General features: G+C 40.5%; 1 protein-coding gene across 1 annotated transcript in view; it reads right to left on the bottom strand.

The window, feature by feature from the left end:
* The window catches only part of LOC135907952 (titin-like), a 284,982-nt gene that overhangs the window by 36,733 nt on the left and 232,326 nt on the right, over positions 1–15,923 (bottom strand). The window contains 14 exon segments of the mRNA XM_070522096.1: positions 796–919; positions 1,955–2,097; positions 3,099–3,223; positions 4,396–4,540; positions 4,635–4,784; positions 4,844–4,960; positions 5,785–6,060; positions 6,812–6,981; positions 7,057–7,133; positions 7,260–7,315; positions 7,458–7,659; positions 13,836–14,014; positions 15,213–15,345; positions 15,655–15,827. Of these exon segments, the coding sequence (XP_070378197.1) occupies positions 796–919; positions 1,955–2,097; positions 3,099–3,223; positions 4,396–4,540; positions 4,635–4,784; positions 4,844–4,960; positions 5,785–6,060; positions 6,812–6,981; positions 7,057–7,133; positions 7,260–7,315; positions 7,458–7,659; positions 13,836–14,014; positions 15,213–15,345; positions 15,655–15,827 (2,070 nt within the window).

Genomic DNA, 15,923 nt, shown 5'->3' with positions numbered 1-15,923 from the left:
TTATCACATTCATGAAAACATGCTTAATTACTTCTTACTTCCACAGGGCCATGGATAAGCTACTTGTTTTATTGCAAAAAAAGTTGTTTTTGTACCGCCAAAAACAAAGCCAACATTACATAAAAAAATGCTGAGAAACTTGCTCCTCGCCAGAGAACAAATTTTCCCACTAGGTAGCAGCAAAACTGATCAATTTAGTGGAAAAACCGCTACGTTGACGACATTGCTTGGAATGCTGAACCCTGGAGTGCATTTTCAGTATATGGTGCCTGCATGTTGGCGAAAAAAAAAGTGGTTTGGGATGTTCTGATTGGCTTTGAGAGGGGGCCTGTTACTTAGAATGGAGTGACTGTAGGAGGTTTCCATCTTCACAGTGAATATGGTTGCTTAGATCCCGGCAAGAAAATAGAACCATGTAGAATGTGAACATCATGGAGACAAATTCATCGGGTTTATCTGAACGTGTTCTACAACTTATGGCAATGCTATAATGTATGCCCTAAAATGAATATTTAAGGACATGCGTAACTAATATTATAATTAATTACATAATTAAGCACACTACAAGAATGTGCTGAGTAACTCAAGGCAACTGCAAATATGCTGTTGGTAACATTCACCAATGATGCACCACTTTTTAAAGAAAGTTCGGTTCAAGTTGGTGTTTAACACCCAGTGTAATGCATGTGCACATCTCTGCAAGATTAGCTTCTCATGGTTTTTGCGAATCCTATAATCGTCATGCATTTTGGAGAGACCTTACTTTACTATAGAACAAATGTATGTTTTACTGACCATGAACAAGGACAGAGGATGAACACTTCTTATCCTTCAGAACACAAGAGTAGACACCTTGATCATCCATTGAGCTCTCACGTATTATTAACTTCCTACTTTTCCCTTCTGTTGTAACGACGACCTGCAACAAAATATGCAGTTTAGGCACATAATATCCGAGTACACTGTTTGCTTTGTTCTGTAAAAATCTAGAAAGTGAATCTAACAGAAAATTCCCAACTTGAGCAGTGGCATCTTGCCAGCCAGCACTAATTTGTATGCATATATTCATCTCCATAAACTGACCACAAGCCTCAGTACAAGCAGCATCCCCAGGGGAACCAACTATCAGCTTAGGGTGAACAAATAATGAAAACTTGTGCTATTCTTGTTTAGAACTTACCTACAAAAGGTGTAAACTGCAGTTAGCAAATGACATCTTAATATGCCTGCTAGCGGAAAGAGCCTGTTATGATGTAGAAAAATAGCAGTCGAGCTGATTTTTGGACATGCTTGATAGAATGTGTGAATTGTCTCTTGCCTGCTCAAAATATGTCATTGTCACACATACATATTCAAGATAATTTGGTACGTTCCCTTCTCTATGGAAATGAGGAGTCATGTGGTCATATCTAGGTGCTTAGAGAAATCATGAAAGAGCACGCTATTTTTGAAGCAGGTGCACTGGAGTCTGTCTATCAATGCGAGCAGCTGCCTTAGGAACCCAAGGTTAAAGCAAAGGTAGCAGTTGCTCTCTGCAGCAGATGTCAGGAAAGCTATTCATGTGTTTGCCATGTATAAACACAGGGCACAAATGGAAGTTCTTGGTGGCAGTCCTAGCTGGAACTTCAGTGAAATTTCAGTGAAAATACGGTTTTAAAGGCTACTGTAGACAACTTACTTTCTTTCATAAGCTTATTCATAAAATTGTTTATGCTGATACTTAGGACAAATTTGTGGACCTTAAATTTTTAAAATAGATATGATGCTGAAGGGATGCACCAATAGTTATACTGGGTACATGAATTGAATTGTCGGACCCTTTTTTACGTTTTGTAGATTGTTGCAGAATATTTGAATAATAAGTTGGGTTGTCACATTTGAGTTTATGTTTACACTATCTGACAGTTGTGGTAATGCTATGTTATTTTCTTGTGTCTGATTGGTTCAACTGTACCTTTTCAGATGGTTGGATTAAGTCACCGTCCTTCATCCACCGGACTTCAAGTGTCTCTCGTGACACTTCAACGAGTAGTGTAACAGTATCGCTTTCACGGACAATCACGTCGTGCAGTCGTAGTGTGAATTCGGCATCAGCATCTGGGAAAAACAAATCATCAAGTTAATCTGGCGACATAATTTAGAGCCGAGAGACCGTGCTCTAAGTTGTAAAGTATAGTTATTCTTTAGTGTGAATTTTTGCATCGAGGTAAGGTTTGGAAAAATGCGAGTGTAAGCATGCTTGTTTTTACAGCATATGAAAGGCATAATGGAACTACTTAGCAAATATGAAGAATAGACCTATCTACAGCGTCCACCTGGCAACAGACTAAGGCCAAGCCTACAGCCACGAGTATAAGTGGGAAAAAATGTTAAGACAACACAGTGCTGTGATTTAGCTGGCTGTACTAATGTGTGACCTGGGCCAGTTTGCTTCATTAGACAAGGTGGCCTACACTTGAGCAATAACAGTTTCCCACAATAGGGAACTCTTGGCCATTGAATTATTATTTCGAACACACTGGTGTGTCACATAATTATGCACGTTTCGTCATGGCATCGTGTACTTCATTTTTATCTGATTATGGAATAGTACACAGAAAAGTAGATGAATACTGACCTAGTTTGGGCCTAACTAGGTCAAGTAGTTTGTTAAAACAGGTCAATGCAGGAGACAGTGAGTAGGCTGATAAACCGTAACATGTTTGTGTACCAGAGGCACATACAATTGTAATCATACACCACAGTCATGTTTAATGAAGTTTTCATTCTACCCATTTTTTCATGGTCTTTTGTTTTCCTTGTTGCAATTCAGAGGTTGTGTGAGCAAGAAATGTGCTGTATGTATTTGTATGTTTATTATATGCTTATTAATGTTTTATTTTTGCCGACACCTTCCAAGCTATCATATCCTAGCTTTTTATACACTGTTTATTGCATCTAATGTGAGTGATTCACTTATCTCTCTCTTAAATTTTTTACATCATTATGCAGCAGGAGCCATTTTCTTTTTTAACCAAACAAATTTAAAAGACAAATCATCATAGTTTCTTTGGCGAAATTCTGGCCTTTCAGCATTACAGCCGTGGCAGATTGTTTACCTTCAACATGTAGTATTGTAGAAGTCTTGACATTTCCAGCCACGCATGTGTATTCAGCAGTGTCATCTTTGTCAACACAAGGTACCACAAGTCGCCTGACCTTCTCCTCTTTAACAAATTTGAAACTGTGGCAAGATAAAGGAAAAACAAAACAAAAAGCACGTAATTAAAAATGGGTTAAAGAGTTCAATACATGGCAGAACTGAGCATAAGCATGATGTGTGACGTGAACACAGATCGCTTTAACTGAGTGCTATGATCAAGGAACACATGTTGCAACACTGTAAAGACGATGAGCAAAACGAAAAGAAGATGAAAGCGGGAGCGGCTCCCACTCCCACAAGGTGAAACGGCTCCCGCCTTCACCTTGTTCTCGTTTTGCTCATCGTGTTGACTTTCCATCTCCCGCCTTCACCTTGTTCTCGTTTTGCTCATCGTGTTGACTTTCCATCTCCCGCCTTCCCTGTGTTTTCCTGAACACTATAAAGCTGGGGCAAGATGGGAACTGGCTAATGTGAAAGAAAATAAAAAAAATATGTTATGGCCACTACACAGGAGCCTTGCTCACAAGTTTCATTCAGCAGGAACTGAAACATCAGGTTTTAAAATTCTTTTCTTTCACCATGGGCATCTTTGTCCAGTTTTGCAAAGATTCTTCCAAACCAGATGAAAATTCATCAGACTCAGCTTCTATAAAGCTGTGCTGTTGAAAAGATCCGCTGTATGTAAACTTTCTTGTAGTCATACAGCATATTATCTTTTGTACTGTGTCAAAATTGATGGCTTCATGTGATGCACTTTTCTATGTCTACAGTCTTTGTCCATACAGCTTTATCAACTTTGTCCAAGATTTGGCAACTGCTGACAGATGCCATGTGACTGCAAAGAACTATTTACCTGAAAAATTTCATGAGATAATAAGAACCTTAGTTACAACTCTGAAGAAAAAAATTGTTTGTTTTTACAATCTGACTTAGTATAATCTTTTGCCCAATTTTCCAGCCTCTGCAGATGTGTAGATTTAAGTAAGGCAATATATGCTCCTGGGTCTTTCTTGATGCCTTATAATCAGTAAATGAAAAAGGAGAAAGATGTGGGAAATGCCACTCTGGATTCTTAACTTTTACTTCAACATACTATGCAGCTTAACACCGTCTACATGCATATTAGCTCTCTAAAATTATTTTATATTGCTTACAGATAGCATTATATAATGCTCTGATAATTCAAATTCTGAAGAAACAGAATCTTCTCTGATTTTGATTTATCACTTCCACAGAAACAAGGAACGCAGTACCGTTGGTCCATTGGAATGGGCTTTCCATTCTTCATCCAGACAACGTCAACATCTGCTTGTGACAATGCCACCTCAAAAACGGCATCTGTATCTTGAGGCACAGTTGTTTTCTCCGGTAGTCTTGCAGTGAACTCAACAGATGGGGCTGAAAGAAAAATTATTCGCACATTATAAATACACTGCTGCGAAAATCCACTATTACTGTAGAGGCAATTGTGGAAACATTGTCATATACTTACGTTCAACAGTGAGGCGAGCACTGCATGACTGATCGCCAACTTTACAAGTGTAGCGTCCAGCATCTTGTAGAACAGAATTTTTAATTACTAAGACTTGGCGTTTCCCATCAATTTTTAGTCTGACACGGTCGCTGAACTGCAGCTCTTTCCCTAAGGACATTATGAAGCGGTTACAACGTGCCTTCTCACGCTTTTAAAGCATCACTTACCATCTTTGAACCAACGAACCAATGCATCACCTTTGGTCAGTTCAATGAAAAACTGAGCTGTGTCATCCTTTGCAACAGTTTGGTCTGTCATAAAGGTGGTTATCTCTGGAGGCAGCTCTGTAATAACATGACAAAAAACTTATAGGGTACTCAATATTCTAAGCAATGCAAAGAAAGTGAAGAAAGAAATACAAGCATGCTTACTTCTTTTAATCCTCATTACCACTACTCCTAACATGTGTAGTATTATTATTATTGTGTTTCATATGAATGGTGAAAATGCTTATTCATTATTTGCAAAATATATGAAAGTATTTAATATTTGATTCAATTCACATCTGGAAGTATTGCATTATTATTCAGTTCGGTTTCAAAAATAAAATGAAGAACAGGTGAGCCACTGAGAGACAGGTCAGGCTGGGCCTATCCCTATGTAAACACTACTTACAAAGCGTGCATAGACAGAGACACCGAAAGAATGACGAAGACAAGTGCTGTCTTCGTCGTTCTTTCAGTCCCTCTGTCTATGTATGCGCTATAAGTGATGTTTAGAATGGAATACTAACTAGCCCGTATCCAAACCCTATCCCAATGCCATGTGCTCACACATTTGATTCAAGGCTAGGAGCAAGAGGCACGGTTAGCGTGGAAAATTATCTATGGCCTGCCTGCCATGCTTGCTGATGTAATGGTGGCTTGTGGCGATTGGCTTTTGCAAATGAATTTTAGCTTATGTGAACAGATTAAGTACAAGAACACAGTCGTGTTGCTCTATTCTCACACTGTTCATATTTATTGTAGAGCAAACAAATTTCTTTGTTAACATTTCATATTTGTGCTGTTATCAACTGGAAAAAGCACGAACAAAATGAGGATAGAAGGCTGTGAGGAATGTATGAAGATAAATTTTGCGTGGTTGGTAATCTGAAGTTGATACTCACCAATGACAACTAAGTCTGCTGATGTCTCCTCGTCTCCTAGTACACATGTGTATTCACCTTCATCTTTGATACTAGCGTTCTTGATCACAAGCTTCTGATAGGGACCTTCAGAGATTGCTTGGTATTTTTCTTGTGGCTCGTCAAGTTTAATTGGCTCTCCATCTTTGCACCAAGTGACATGATCAACTGGCCGGTTTGTCTTTGTGACAAACATGGCCACGTGGTTTTCTTTTACCTCTACATCTTCAAGCTTCTCCACAAATGTGAGGTTTGGTTCTGGAAAGCAAATGTGTGAGACTACTGTACTAGTCAGTTGAAGCAACCTTGGTTAGGACCATGAAATGAAGTATGCGAAAAACTCTTTATAGAAAATTGTCATTCATAAATGCTCACAAAAAAGTCAATATTTTTGCATCTTTATATATTTTATAACAGCTGGCTGATAAATGGCTATCTTATAATTCAGTTGGAAATAGAAAGGCTTTTTGTCCTCATTTTGATTACTGTGGGTAGTACAGAAACATTTCGTCTGCGACAATAATAGCACCCCAATGGTCTGCTGCTCACAGTACAAGGTGCCAGCTTGGAGACAAAATATGGATCTTCGTGACAGCAATTCAATAAATTCTTTGTAATGCAAGGACTTCAGGAGTGACACCTTTTGCTGCAATTCGGGGGTTTAATAAATTGTACATCTCAAAGACCAATGTATTTCATGGTGGTTGCAATGGGCACTGTCATGGCATAGTTAATAAACATATTCTAACACACTGCATAGTGGGCCTAGTGATGAAATTTTAAATAACTTAATGGCATGTTAAGTAAAGTTGCAGATGGTATCAGGCCAAAAAGTTGATTTACAGAAATGGAATACAATGTCGATTTGTAATTGTTGCTGTAGTTTCACCGCTTTATCAACTATCTTGTTCCTTTGTTTAACTTCTTTGTTGCAGTTTTTCAGATGCAATGCAATATTTCATTTTCATTCTAGCTATTTAATTTTGCAGAAATTATGTAATTTTGTTACCTTGCACAGTCACTTTGGCAGTGTGTGTGACTTTGCCTGCAGGGTTGGATGCAGTGCATGTGTACTTTGCAGTATCAGTCACGTCAGACTTGGGTATCTCGAGGGTGGATGTTGATTCATCCTCTTGAATTATAATTTTTTTGCTGTCTTTATGTACTGGCTTATCATCTCTGAAATGAAAACATCATTAGAAATGAAAATGAACAAGCAGGTAGGGAAGAAATGTAAGCAAAAAGAAGGCATACCTATACCACGTGACAGTGGGGTTTGGTTTTCCAGTGTACTTTACAATTAGTCTTACTGTTTCTTCTTCTGTAACCACCTGAAATAGTTTGAAAAAGGAGAAAAAGTTTTTTTAGGTAAGTTTACATACTTTCGTTTTCTACTTTTATTTTACTTTCACAAACCTACACTTGACTCATTTATATACACGAGGTATCATACTTACTGTGTCGCTGAAAGTCTGTGTAAATTTTGGTGGTTCTTGCTCTTCCTTGGGCTTCTCTGTAAGTGCCGACAAATCATTCTTTTTCAGACTCTGTTATATGTACCTTGTCACTCAGCTTGAAGTAAATGATTAAGGAATATGGCCAAAAAGATAAGACCAAAAACATAAAAAACTTGACCCACTCTAATAGAATCTTACCTATCACTTCGACATCAATGTGACTGGTTACAGTTCCTTCACAGTTTTCAGCTGTAACTTCATATGTACCAGCATCACCTGGTTTCACATCTTTCAAGACAAATGTCACGTTGATGAAATTGTGATCTTCTTTTGTTTTCGTAACTGAGAGTCGCTTATTGTTTTTCTCATTGAGGGGTTTGTCGTTCACCTTGAGGGTTACCTAGAGTAAAGAAAAAAAGGCAGCCTGAGTTTGTGAAACTTAAGTCTTGTAGTCTAGTGCAAAAACACCTTAGTGAACTGAAAAGTAGCAGTAAAAATAAAACAGCCTCCGCTCCTCATGCAATCTCTGAGACAGCGGCATTGCATGCTACGTTGGTTACCTAAAATTGGGCAGTCCAAACTCTTTTTGCTCAGACAATGTTTTATTGCACAGCATGATGAAACCAAATCAGCTTTTTTATAATACAATTGTTTAACTTTCTAAATCACTCTGCACATACTAGGTTTATGTTTATACAAGTTATGAACACTGGACATATGTAAGGACATTGGATTTCGAAAGAGATTCCAGGAGTCGTTCCCCCGATTTCATGAAAAGCTACAGTCCTTTAAGTGTCACATTTCTCTTAACTGTAAGCATACTGGTAGCTTTTTAATTGGTTGAGTAACATACTAAAGCTGGACTTTTATGTGAGATGCATGCTTTGATGGCATTGATTGTATTAACATTATCAATATTTAAATTCGACTGAGGAATATGATTCTTTTTCTTCATTCAAACGGGTAGTGCGATAAAGACATGTCTGTTTAATGAACCCATTGCAATTTATATAGTACATACACTGGCAGTATTTGCAGGAAGCAGAAAGGAAAATACTAAGATGATTTTTATTTTTGTCATGCTGGAAGTGTCTAGGAGCATGCCACCAGAATTTGGCATGAGCGTCTACATTTAAGGCGAGACGCTGCTCCTTGGAGCCAAAATTTGCCCCAAAATATTTTCATGTTCCTTCGCTCTAGGTTGGTGTAGAGCATTTATTTTTGCTTGATTGGATCTCTGTATCATCCTTGTTCAATTTTGCATTTGCAATAATAACCATGACCATGCCGCGAAATGTTTTTCCTTGTTTTCTCAAAACGGTATTTTTGATGGTATCATTTCATTCCATTTATTTACCCAAAGGGGTCAGAATCGGGCATTACATAGGGAGGGGATAACAACAAGAAACTTCAAAGGTGAGTTATAAGCATGAAGATCAAAACACAAAATAAATAACAGAACTGTTTTCAGCATTAAGGAGATGCAGTGCATCTAGTAGTAGCATGACGTAATGATTATATAATGCAATAACACAATCGAACTACAACACTATTTAGAATAATGCAACAAATACCCGACAGTGATCAAAGGTAGTAGGGCTTGACGTAGTAGTTCTGCGGAAACCCGCAAGGTGGAGAGAAGTAATTAACAAAGGGAAATCGGGGTTTCCTTTGTAGCACTTGCTACGAGCGGGTGGATGTCTGATTTCCCTTTATTAAATGTAGTACGGCGCTCAAGCAGGAAACCATGGTAGTTTAGAAAAGATCAGCTGGTATGGCAGGTTTGCACATTTAGGTAGTTTAGTAAAGCTGATTGGAAAGAAGATAATTTCTTAAGTTGACAATGAATTGCGGAAGGGCGTTCCACTCATGTATTGATAAGACTAAAGGTGAGTGTAAATATCCTTTAGTCCATGCGAAGGGTGGGTATACGTTGAGTTCGTGGTCTATACGGGCAGAAATGTGGGCTGATGGATGAATGAATTTGCGTGAAAAATGAAGTGAAATAGTTTTGGACTTACAGTTTCTCTGATTCTACTTATCCTATCCCAATAATTTCGTTTTATTTCGACGGAAAGGAAGTCAATGAGACAGTGCAGTAGGGATAAAATATAAACAAATATTATTACAGAAATATTCAAAAAGTTATAATTTGTCTTGGGTGTTACTATGGGTTGTGACTTAAATAAAGCTTAACGTGCTATAACTTTGGCCAAATCAGTATAGAATATTCATTCTTGCAGCACTTCAAATTCTGATCATTCAAAATAATTTTTATAGGCCAGTCTCCTTCATAACAACTATAATTTCATTGGGAGTTCAATTCTAAACTAGCCCACACAAGAACAAATAAAAAAACTGATATTAATCTTAAACTTAAATTTTCATATTTTTAAGACAGGTCTCTTAAATTCTACAGTTGTCACGTTTGTGAAATCATATAATTGTTATTAAATATATATAATATGATATTTTTTTCTGCTGTGATATGACATCTTCAATAATGCTTCGACTGGGGCTAGTTGGTAAGACATCATTCTGTTTACTGTGCTATCTTGTGTATACAAAGGACTAAAAAGATAGGGACACACGTGTGCGCACATGTGAGTCAGTCTCTTTTTTTGTCCTTTGTATAACAGTATACCAAAGTAAACAGAAATATGACATGTTCTGACGTACCAGATATTAATATTTTTGTTTATATCCTTGGAGTTGTACTAGAGTATACTAGAATATTTTCTTGAGTGGCACGACCGTGCCTCTCTGCCTGATGCATTTTGTGTCGCCAGTAGCGGAGGTGCTGCTGTTGCCAACTGCTGAAGGTGCATCATTTGAAAGCGCGTCAGGCGCTGGAGCTCATCCTGCCTGGAACGCGCCTCTGGCGTCTAGCCAGATGCGTGCTCCAGACTGACCATGGCTAGATACAATTTTCTAGATAAGTGCTCTAGTTCTAGCTATTGAACCTATCACTATAGCGACAACAACGGTGCTGCTACGGGCAGCATTTCCTATGACATGCGCGATAAAGCAAGGTGCACCTCGGTCGGCGCACTGCCCATATGCATTCTAGCTCACTGTACCTATGCTAGCCTCTGTGGCCATGGGTTCAATCAAGAAAGTTCTGTAAACTTTTTTAAGAATGTAAATAAGCTTCAACAATGAAAAAAAAAATTACCGACGATTATGTTACTTCCTAATGCGAAATTTGAGCGCAGCAAATAAGCTGTTTCACCTTTTCGATAGATTGAGGCAAAGAAATCGAGCAACACATGTATGCGCTATCACAGAATTTTTTTTTATTTTTCACACGTATTCCTTTAACAAAGACTCCACTAACAGTTCTTGACAGTCATGAAGGAAGCTTTGTGGTCGGAGAAATAGACTGATATATGTTCGACTTGGTACACCAATGCTTGATTCTCAAAGACGAGATCTATACAAGTGCCTCGCGAGGTTGTCACAGCCGTGGGACGCGTTACGAGCGAGAGGAACGGGATGTTCTCCCGCATAAGTGTTAGGAAATTGCTGTTTGTCTTTATGTCAACATTAAAGTCCCCCACTACTAACATCGGTGTGGATCGATGGACGGTTAATGCGAGTTGCAGGAAGTGCACGACGTCTTTCGTGAGTGCGGTAGCGGACTCACGAAAGCGGTATCAGTCGGTCGCTGCTAGCGCTGGGGGGATGAAAGGGGGGCGGAGCTGGTTACGAGGCCGACGACAACGCCGACGCGAAACCCAGGAACGGACGCCAAAGAGCCATTTGTGTAGCCAGCCCTCCTCCACAGTCTCTCCTCCTCCCTTCCATCATCCTCCCTCGCCCGGAGAGCCGACAGCGCGCATGCGCGGCGGCGGAGCAGATTCGTCGGCGAGCTGGTTACGAGGCCGACGACAACGCCGACGACAACGCCGACGACGACGCGAAACCCAGGAACGGACGCCAAAGAGCTGCGCTCTAAAATAACACTTCTTAAAGAGCTTGAATTCGGCCTTGAGGCTGAACTGTGCCCATTAATTCTGCTTATATAGCTGCACCTCTTCCCTCTGTCATGGTTCTCTTCATTGGAATGCTATATATATTTTGTTCTGCGAATTAAATGTGCCATTACAAAATTCATAACCTCAGAAAGTTCTTGGCTGCAAAGTACCGATTTGCTATTTTGAAGCATTTATTCGTTTTTAAATTATTTGCACTATATTAATTTGGGTTGTGTTGCCTTGTCTGTACTGTATTGTTATTCATACTTCATCATTTTGTTTTTAAATGTACTGTGGTCATTTCTAAACAATGGAGGTTGCTTGAGGGACCAACTTATTAGTTAAATACGGCCAATTGTAGAGTAACACACATTTTTTTAGAGTGAAATGACAGTATGATGTATACTGAAGTTAAAAAAATTCGAAAAGCCCGAGCACGGGCGATTTTACAGAAGGCCAGCGAGAATCAAGATTCGACTGTCTTTGTCGACGCGGCTCAGTACGGCAACTCTAGCACGTTCGCGTTGGCAATCATTGACGGCAAAAGGGAATTACGCTCCTCGGCCTCGGTTAGGTTTGCTTCGAGTGGAGTCGCGGAACAGGTCGCCATAGCCGTGGCCATGACCGACCCCTCGCGCATCAACGTTTTCACCGACTCACGAGCGGCCATCAAAGCTTTCGAATCGGGTAGCCTAGCCCAAGAGGCTGCCTCCATTCTGGAAAAGAGAACAAACCCTGCCACTCACTTCATCTCTTGGTTTCCCGCCGATATGGGTGCGGACGTTCATCAGAACATACCTAACCTCAACGAGCTTGCCCATGACCGTGCGCGAGATCTAACGCGCCGCGGCGGCATGGAGGCCTTATGGGGACAGGATGAAATCCAACAGAACGGTCCGCTCCTAACTTTTCACGAGATAACATCTCACTATCGGCTTAGTAGAAGGGCCTATCCTCTTCCTCACCCGAAATTAGACAGGTCTCAGTCAGTTTCACTTAGAATGCTCCAGACGGGCTCATTCCCCTCGCTGGGCTTTCTCAGCCGTATCTACACAGACGTCGATGCGAGCTGTCCGGACTGTAATGAGATCTATTGTTCCTTAGCGCACATGCTCTGGCAATGCCCCGCGTTACCTAACGGCCCTCTGTCCAGCGAAGCCGACTGGGAAGAGGCACTCCGGAGCCCATCGCTCCAGACACAACTAGAGGCAATCCAGAGGGCCCGAGAAAGGGCGGAACATCACGGTATTCCTGCCCCGACTTGGACGCGGCCAGCGGCTTCCGCGGGTCCCCGATAGGGGCCTCCGCTGAAGCTCCTCAGGATCAAATAAAGTTCATTGTCTGTCTGTCTGTCTGTCTGTCTGTCTGTCTGTCTGTCTGTCTGTCTGTCTGTCTGTCTGTCTCGAACCGAGGGGCGCATTGGGAGGCGGCCCTGCTCACCACGACCTCACCGATCAACTGTGGGCCGTCCGGCACGCCGAGGAAGCCGCCAGAGTCCAAGGACTCGAGGCCGTCACCTAGGCTGGGGTGCTTATGGCCCCAACCCGCCCAAATCGCCGGACATTTGCAATAAAGTTTTCACTCACTCGCTATCCTGGCCCTGTGAAAGTGCATATCCAGTGAAACTATTGCAAAACCACCACAACTTCTGAGGGGGTTATGCAATGCTTTATTGATGGTTCAGATGGTTGTTTTGAGCTTGTTATTTATTAAAATGTATGCTGTACTGTGTGTTCGCTTCACTTTGCTGAGCACTTGTAGCCTCTGCCTTACAGGGGTATGAGCCATGGCATTTTTTGCTTGCTTATGGGGGTATGAGCCATTGCAGATGATGATAGATGCTTCTTTTGAACTTGTTCTTCATTGAAACTTGCACTGTTATGTACAGTGTATACGTGATTCCTATGAATGTATGCACTGTTCACTTCACTTTGCTGAGTGCTTGTAGCCTCTGCATTACGAGGGGGATAAATCATTGCATTTTTGCTTGCTTAAGGGGCATGAGGCATGCTGATGATAATTTTTCTTCACCGACGGACACAAAAAATGTTCACCACTGATAGGCTAACAGCTTTGCTGTAAAAGTTTGAGCTTATTACATTATGTGTAGAGATTGTTTAATGAACTACAGAACAGTATAGATAAAAAGAGTTTCATACATGCAAGGCTCACTAGGAAGTGACTTTCTGTCTATGGATAGGAAAGTACTGGTTAATGCAGAATATATAAAATGTGGGACTGTGGATGTGAGTTCTTTGGTTGAAACAAAGTTTTACAGGATAGCTGACTTGCAGAATTTCACAAATTGTCAACTCCTAGCATATTTCTTGATGCAGCATATGAGACAATCTCTCGTCGTCTTGCAACATCCAGCATAATACACTACCGACAAGAGCAGAAAATGCAAACATGTGTTTAAGTTCAAATGTTGTGCTAGTGTGGCCCAAATGCAGCTTTTTTATACCGGGCTGATGCGCCTTTGCTTGACTTGTCAGCAGTTCTTTTTTTTCGTTAAGATGAAAAAACGTTTCAAGTGATTAATAAAGTCTAATAAAAATATTCTGCACTGAATTGAAATTTGCAGACAGTAAGAGCTTACCTCCGGCTCGGGAGTGCCAGTGACTTTTATGACAAGAGTCAGCGTGGTCCCTTCATCAACCTTCAAGTGAGGCCGCAAAGGTGCTGAAAAAACAGGAGGAATTCCTTCCACCAATAAGTCCAGTAATGATGATGACCTCGATACGGTGCGTCTTGAGATAGTCTGCTCACTGATGAATTCTGAAAAAAAGCAGTGAAATTATACAAACTTCAAAAGACACTTTCCCGTCTTCCTCTTTAAGCAAATGGTGTCTCCAGCCATCACTATATTTTTCTTCCCCCTGTATGAGCGAAATGGCAAGACGCTACATGTTTATTTCATTTTTGTATGCAATGTGAAAAATCACATTGTCTGAATGGCTGAGTTCTAGCTTGATCTATATTTGTTCTGCGTGAAGTGCATTAAAAGGTATGCAGTGGCTGATGCAACTACAATTTGTGAAAGATTTATGTTGCCGCCAACTATCCTGGCACAGAGTTGTAATTTTTATAAATGCCACTTCAACACATATTGTAGGAACTCCAGTGAGTCACTCGGGCTACTTCAGTGATATCTTTGCTACTTCAGAGAAATTTTTTCTGTAGTGATTACTGGCTCGTCCAAGCTCTAATCTGGAGGTTTCTTGTCACATATATGGGTGATTTATTTGCCAAGTTGCAAATAATAACCTTAAATCAGCAAAAAACTAACTGAAACCACACTTACAGCCTCGAGAACGGCTTTACATGCAATCTCTAATGACAGCTGTTGTCAAATGAGCTGCATTTATGCTGTGTGTGGAATTCAAAAAGAAAGAAAGAAAACAAACAAGGAGTGGCCAGGTAGCAAACACATCAGATGGCAGCATACTTCTGACAGAACTGTGCTTAACGGTGGCTGTCTCATCAAGATAGCCAGCGAGGATAGCAGCACCTCTGACCTGGAGGAGTCAACTTTTGCCTACCATATGCACTGCCATGAGAGCCAGCAACCAAGCTTAGTGAAGACAGCTGTATATTATGGGCCAAGAAGTTGCTGAGAGTAATGTGCTCATGCCTCAAAGCCTTCCTTGTAATGTATCAATCACAGAAACGAATTCCAATCCCATCATTACCATTGCAGGTATGGTAAATTAAAGCCCACTGCAGTACTAGCGAGGTGAGTGGCAACATTATGCAAGAAAAAAAGAACAAAGGGTAACAGCGGACCAGGGAATTCATGCATTGCACACCAGTGAGCATGACTAAAGAGAGCTCTTGATACCATTTCTACTTGTTGCGGTGTGTGAGAGGCATTTGTGTTGTAATGGTAGCATTTAATTACATGACATGATTCTATACTGCTTAAATTGTAAATGCATTGAAAACTGTGCTGCTTGACAGATTTCAATTTACTTACCTTGCACAGTTAAGTCAGCTGAGCATGATGCAAAGCCTGCTGGGTTCTTGGCAACCACAGTGTATGTTCCTGCATCTTCTGGGAAGACTTCATTAATGACAAGGGTGCTCACATTTTCTTCATCGTAATAAATCTGAAACAAATAGTGGCCAGTTTTCGGTATCATAACTTCAAAGAATAAACCTCGAGTAATGACCACTCAGCAAAGTCATGATGCAGTGTGAAACAAAATGAGAATCATACACTTCCAGCCATGTCTGGAAAAGCTGTCTTTATCATTTGCACCACATACAAAAAATATACTGCTGGCTCCCAGTTCATAAAAATACTGATGAAATGTTATTCCATTCAATTTATTTTTATGTGAAAATGGTAGTTGTTGCCACTTCATTAAACAGTCATATTTATCTATTTTTGTGATATAAACGTATGCAGCACTCACCTCGAATTCTGTTGTTGATTTTATGATTCGTGTCTGCTTGAACCAAGTCACATGTGGCCGTGGATTACCTTGTACTTGGCACTGGAACGTTGCTGGCTGTCCTTTTTCAACCTCTGTTGGCTTGATCTTCTCAAGGAATTTGGGTGCTGTCATTTTTTCTCCAGGAAGTAGCTCTTTGAAGGAAGGATTGCACAAGTTTAATTACCACAGCTGTTGATAAGGCGGAAGCTTGGGCTTGTTGGCGATTCAATATCGCCATGTGTGCACAG

Source organism: Dermacentor albipictus, chromosome 1 (genome assembly GCF_038994185.2).
Source record: "Dermacentor albipictus isolate Rhodes 1998 colony chromosome 1, USDA_Dalb.pri_finalv2, whole genome shotgun sequence".
Classification (NCBI taxonomy): Eukaryota; Metazoa; Arthropoda; class Arachnida; order Ixodida; family Ixodidae; genus Dermacentor; species Dermacentor albipictus.
The sequence above is the reverse complement of the archived record's forward strand: the minus strand, read 5'-3'. Positions and strand labels throughout refer to the sequence as shown.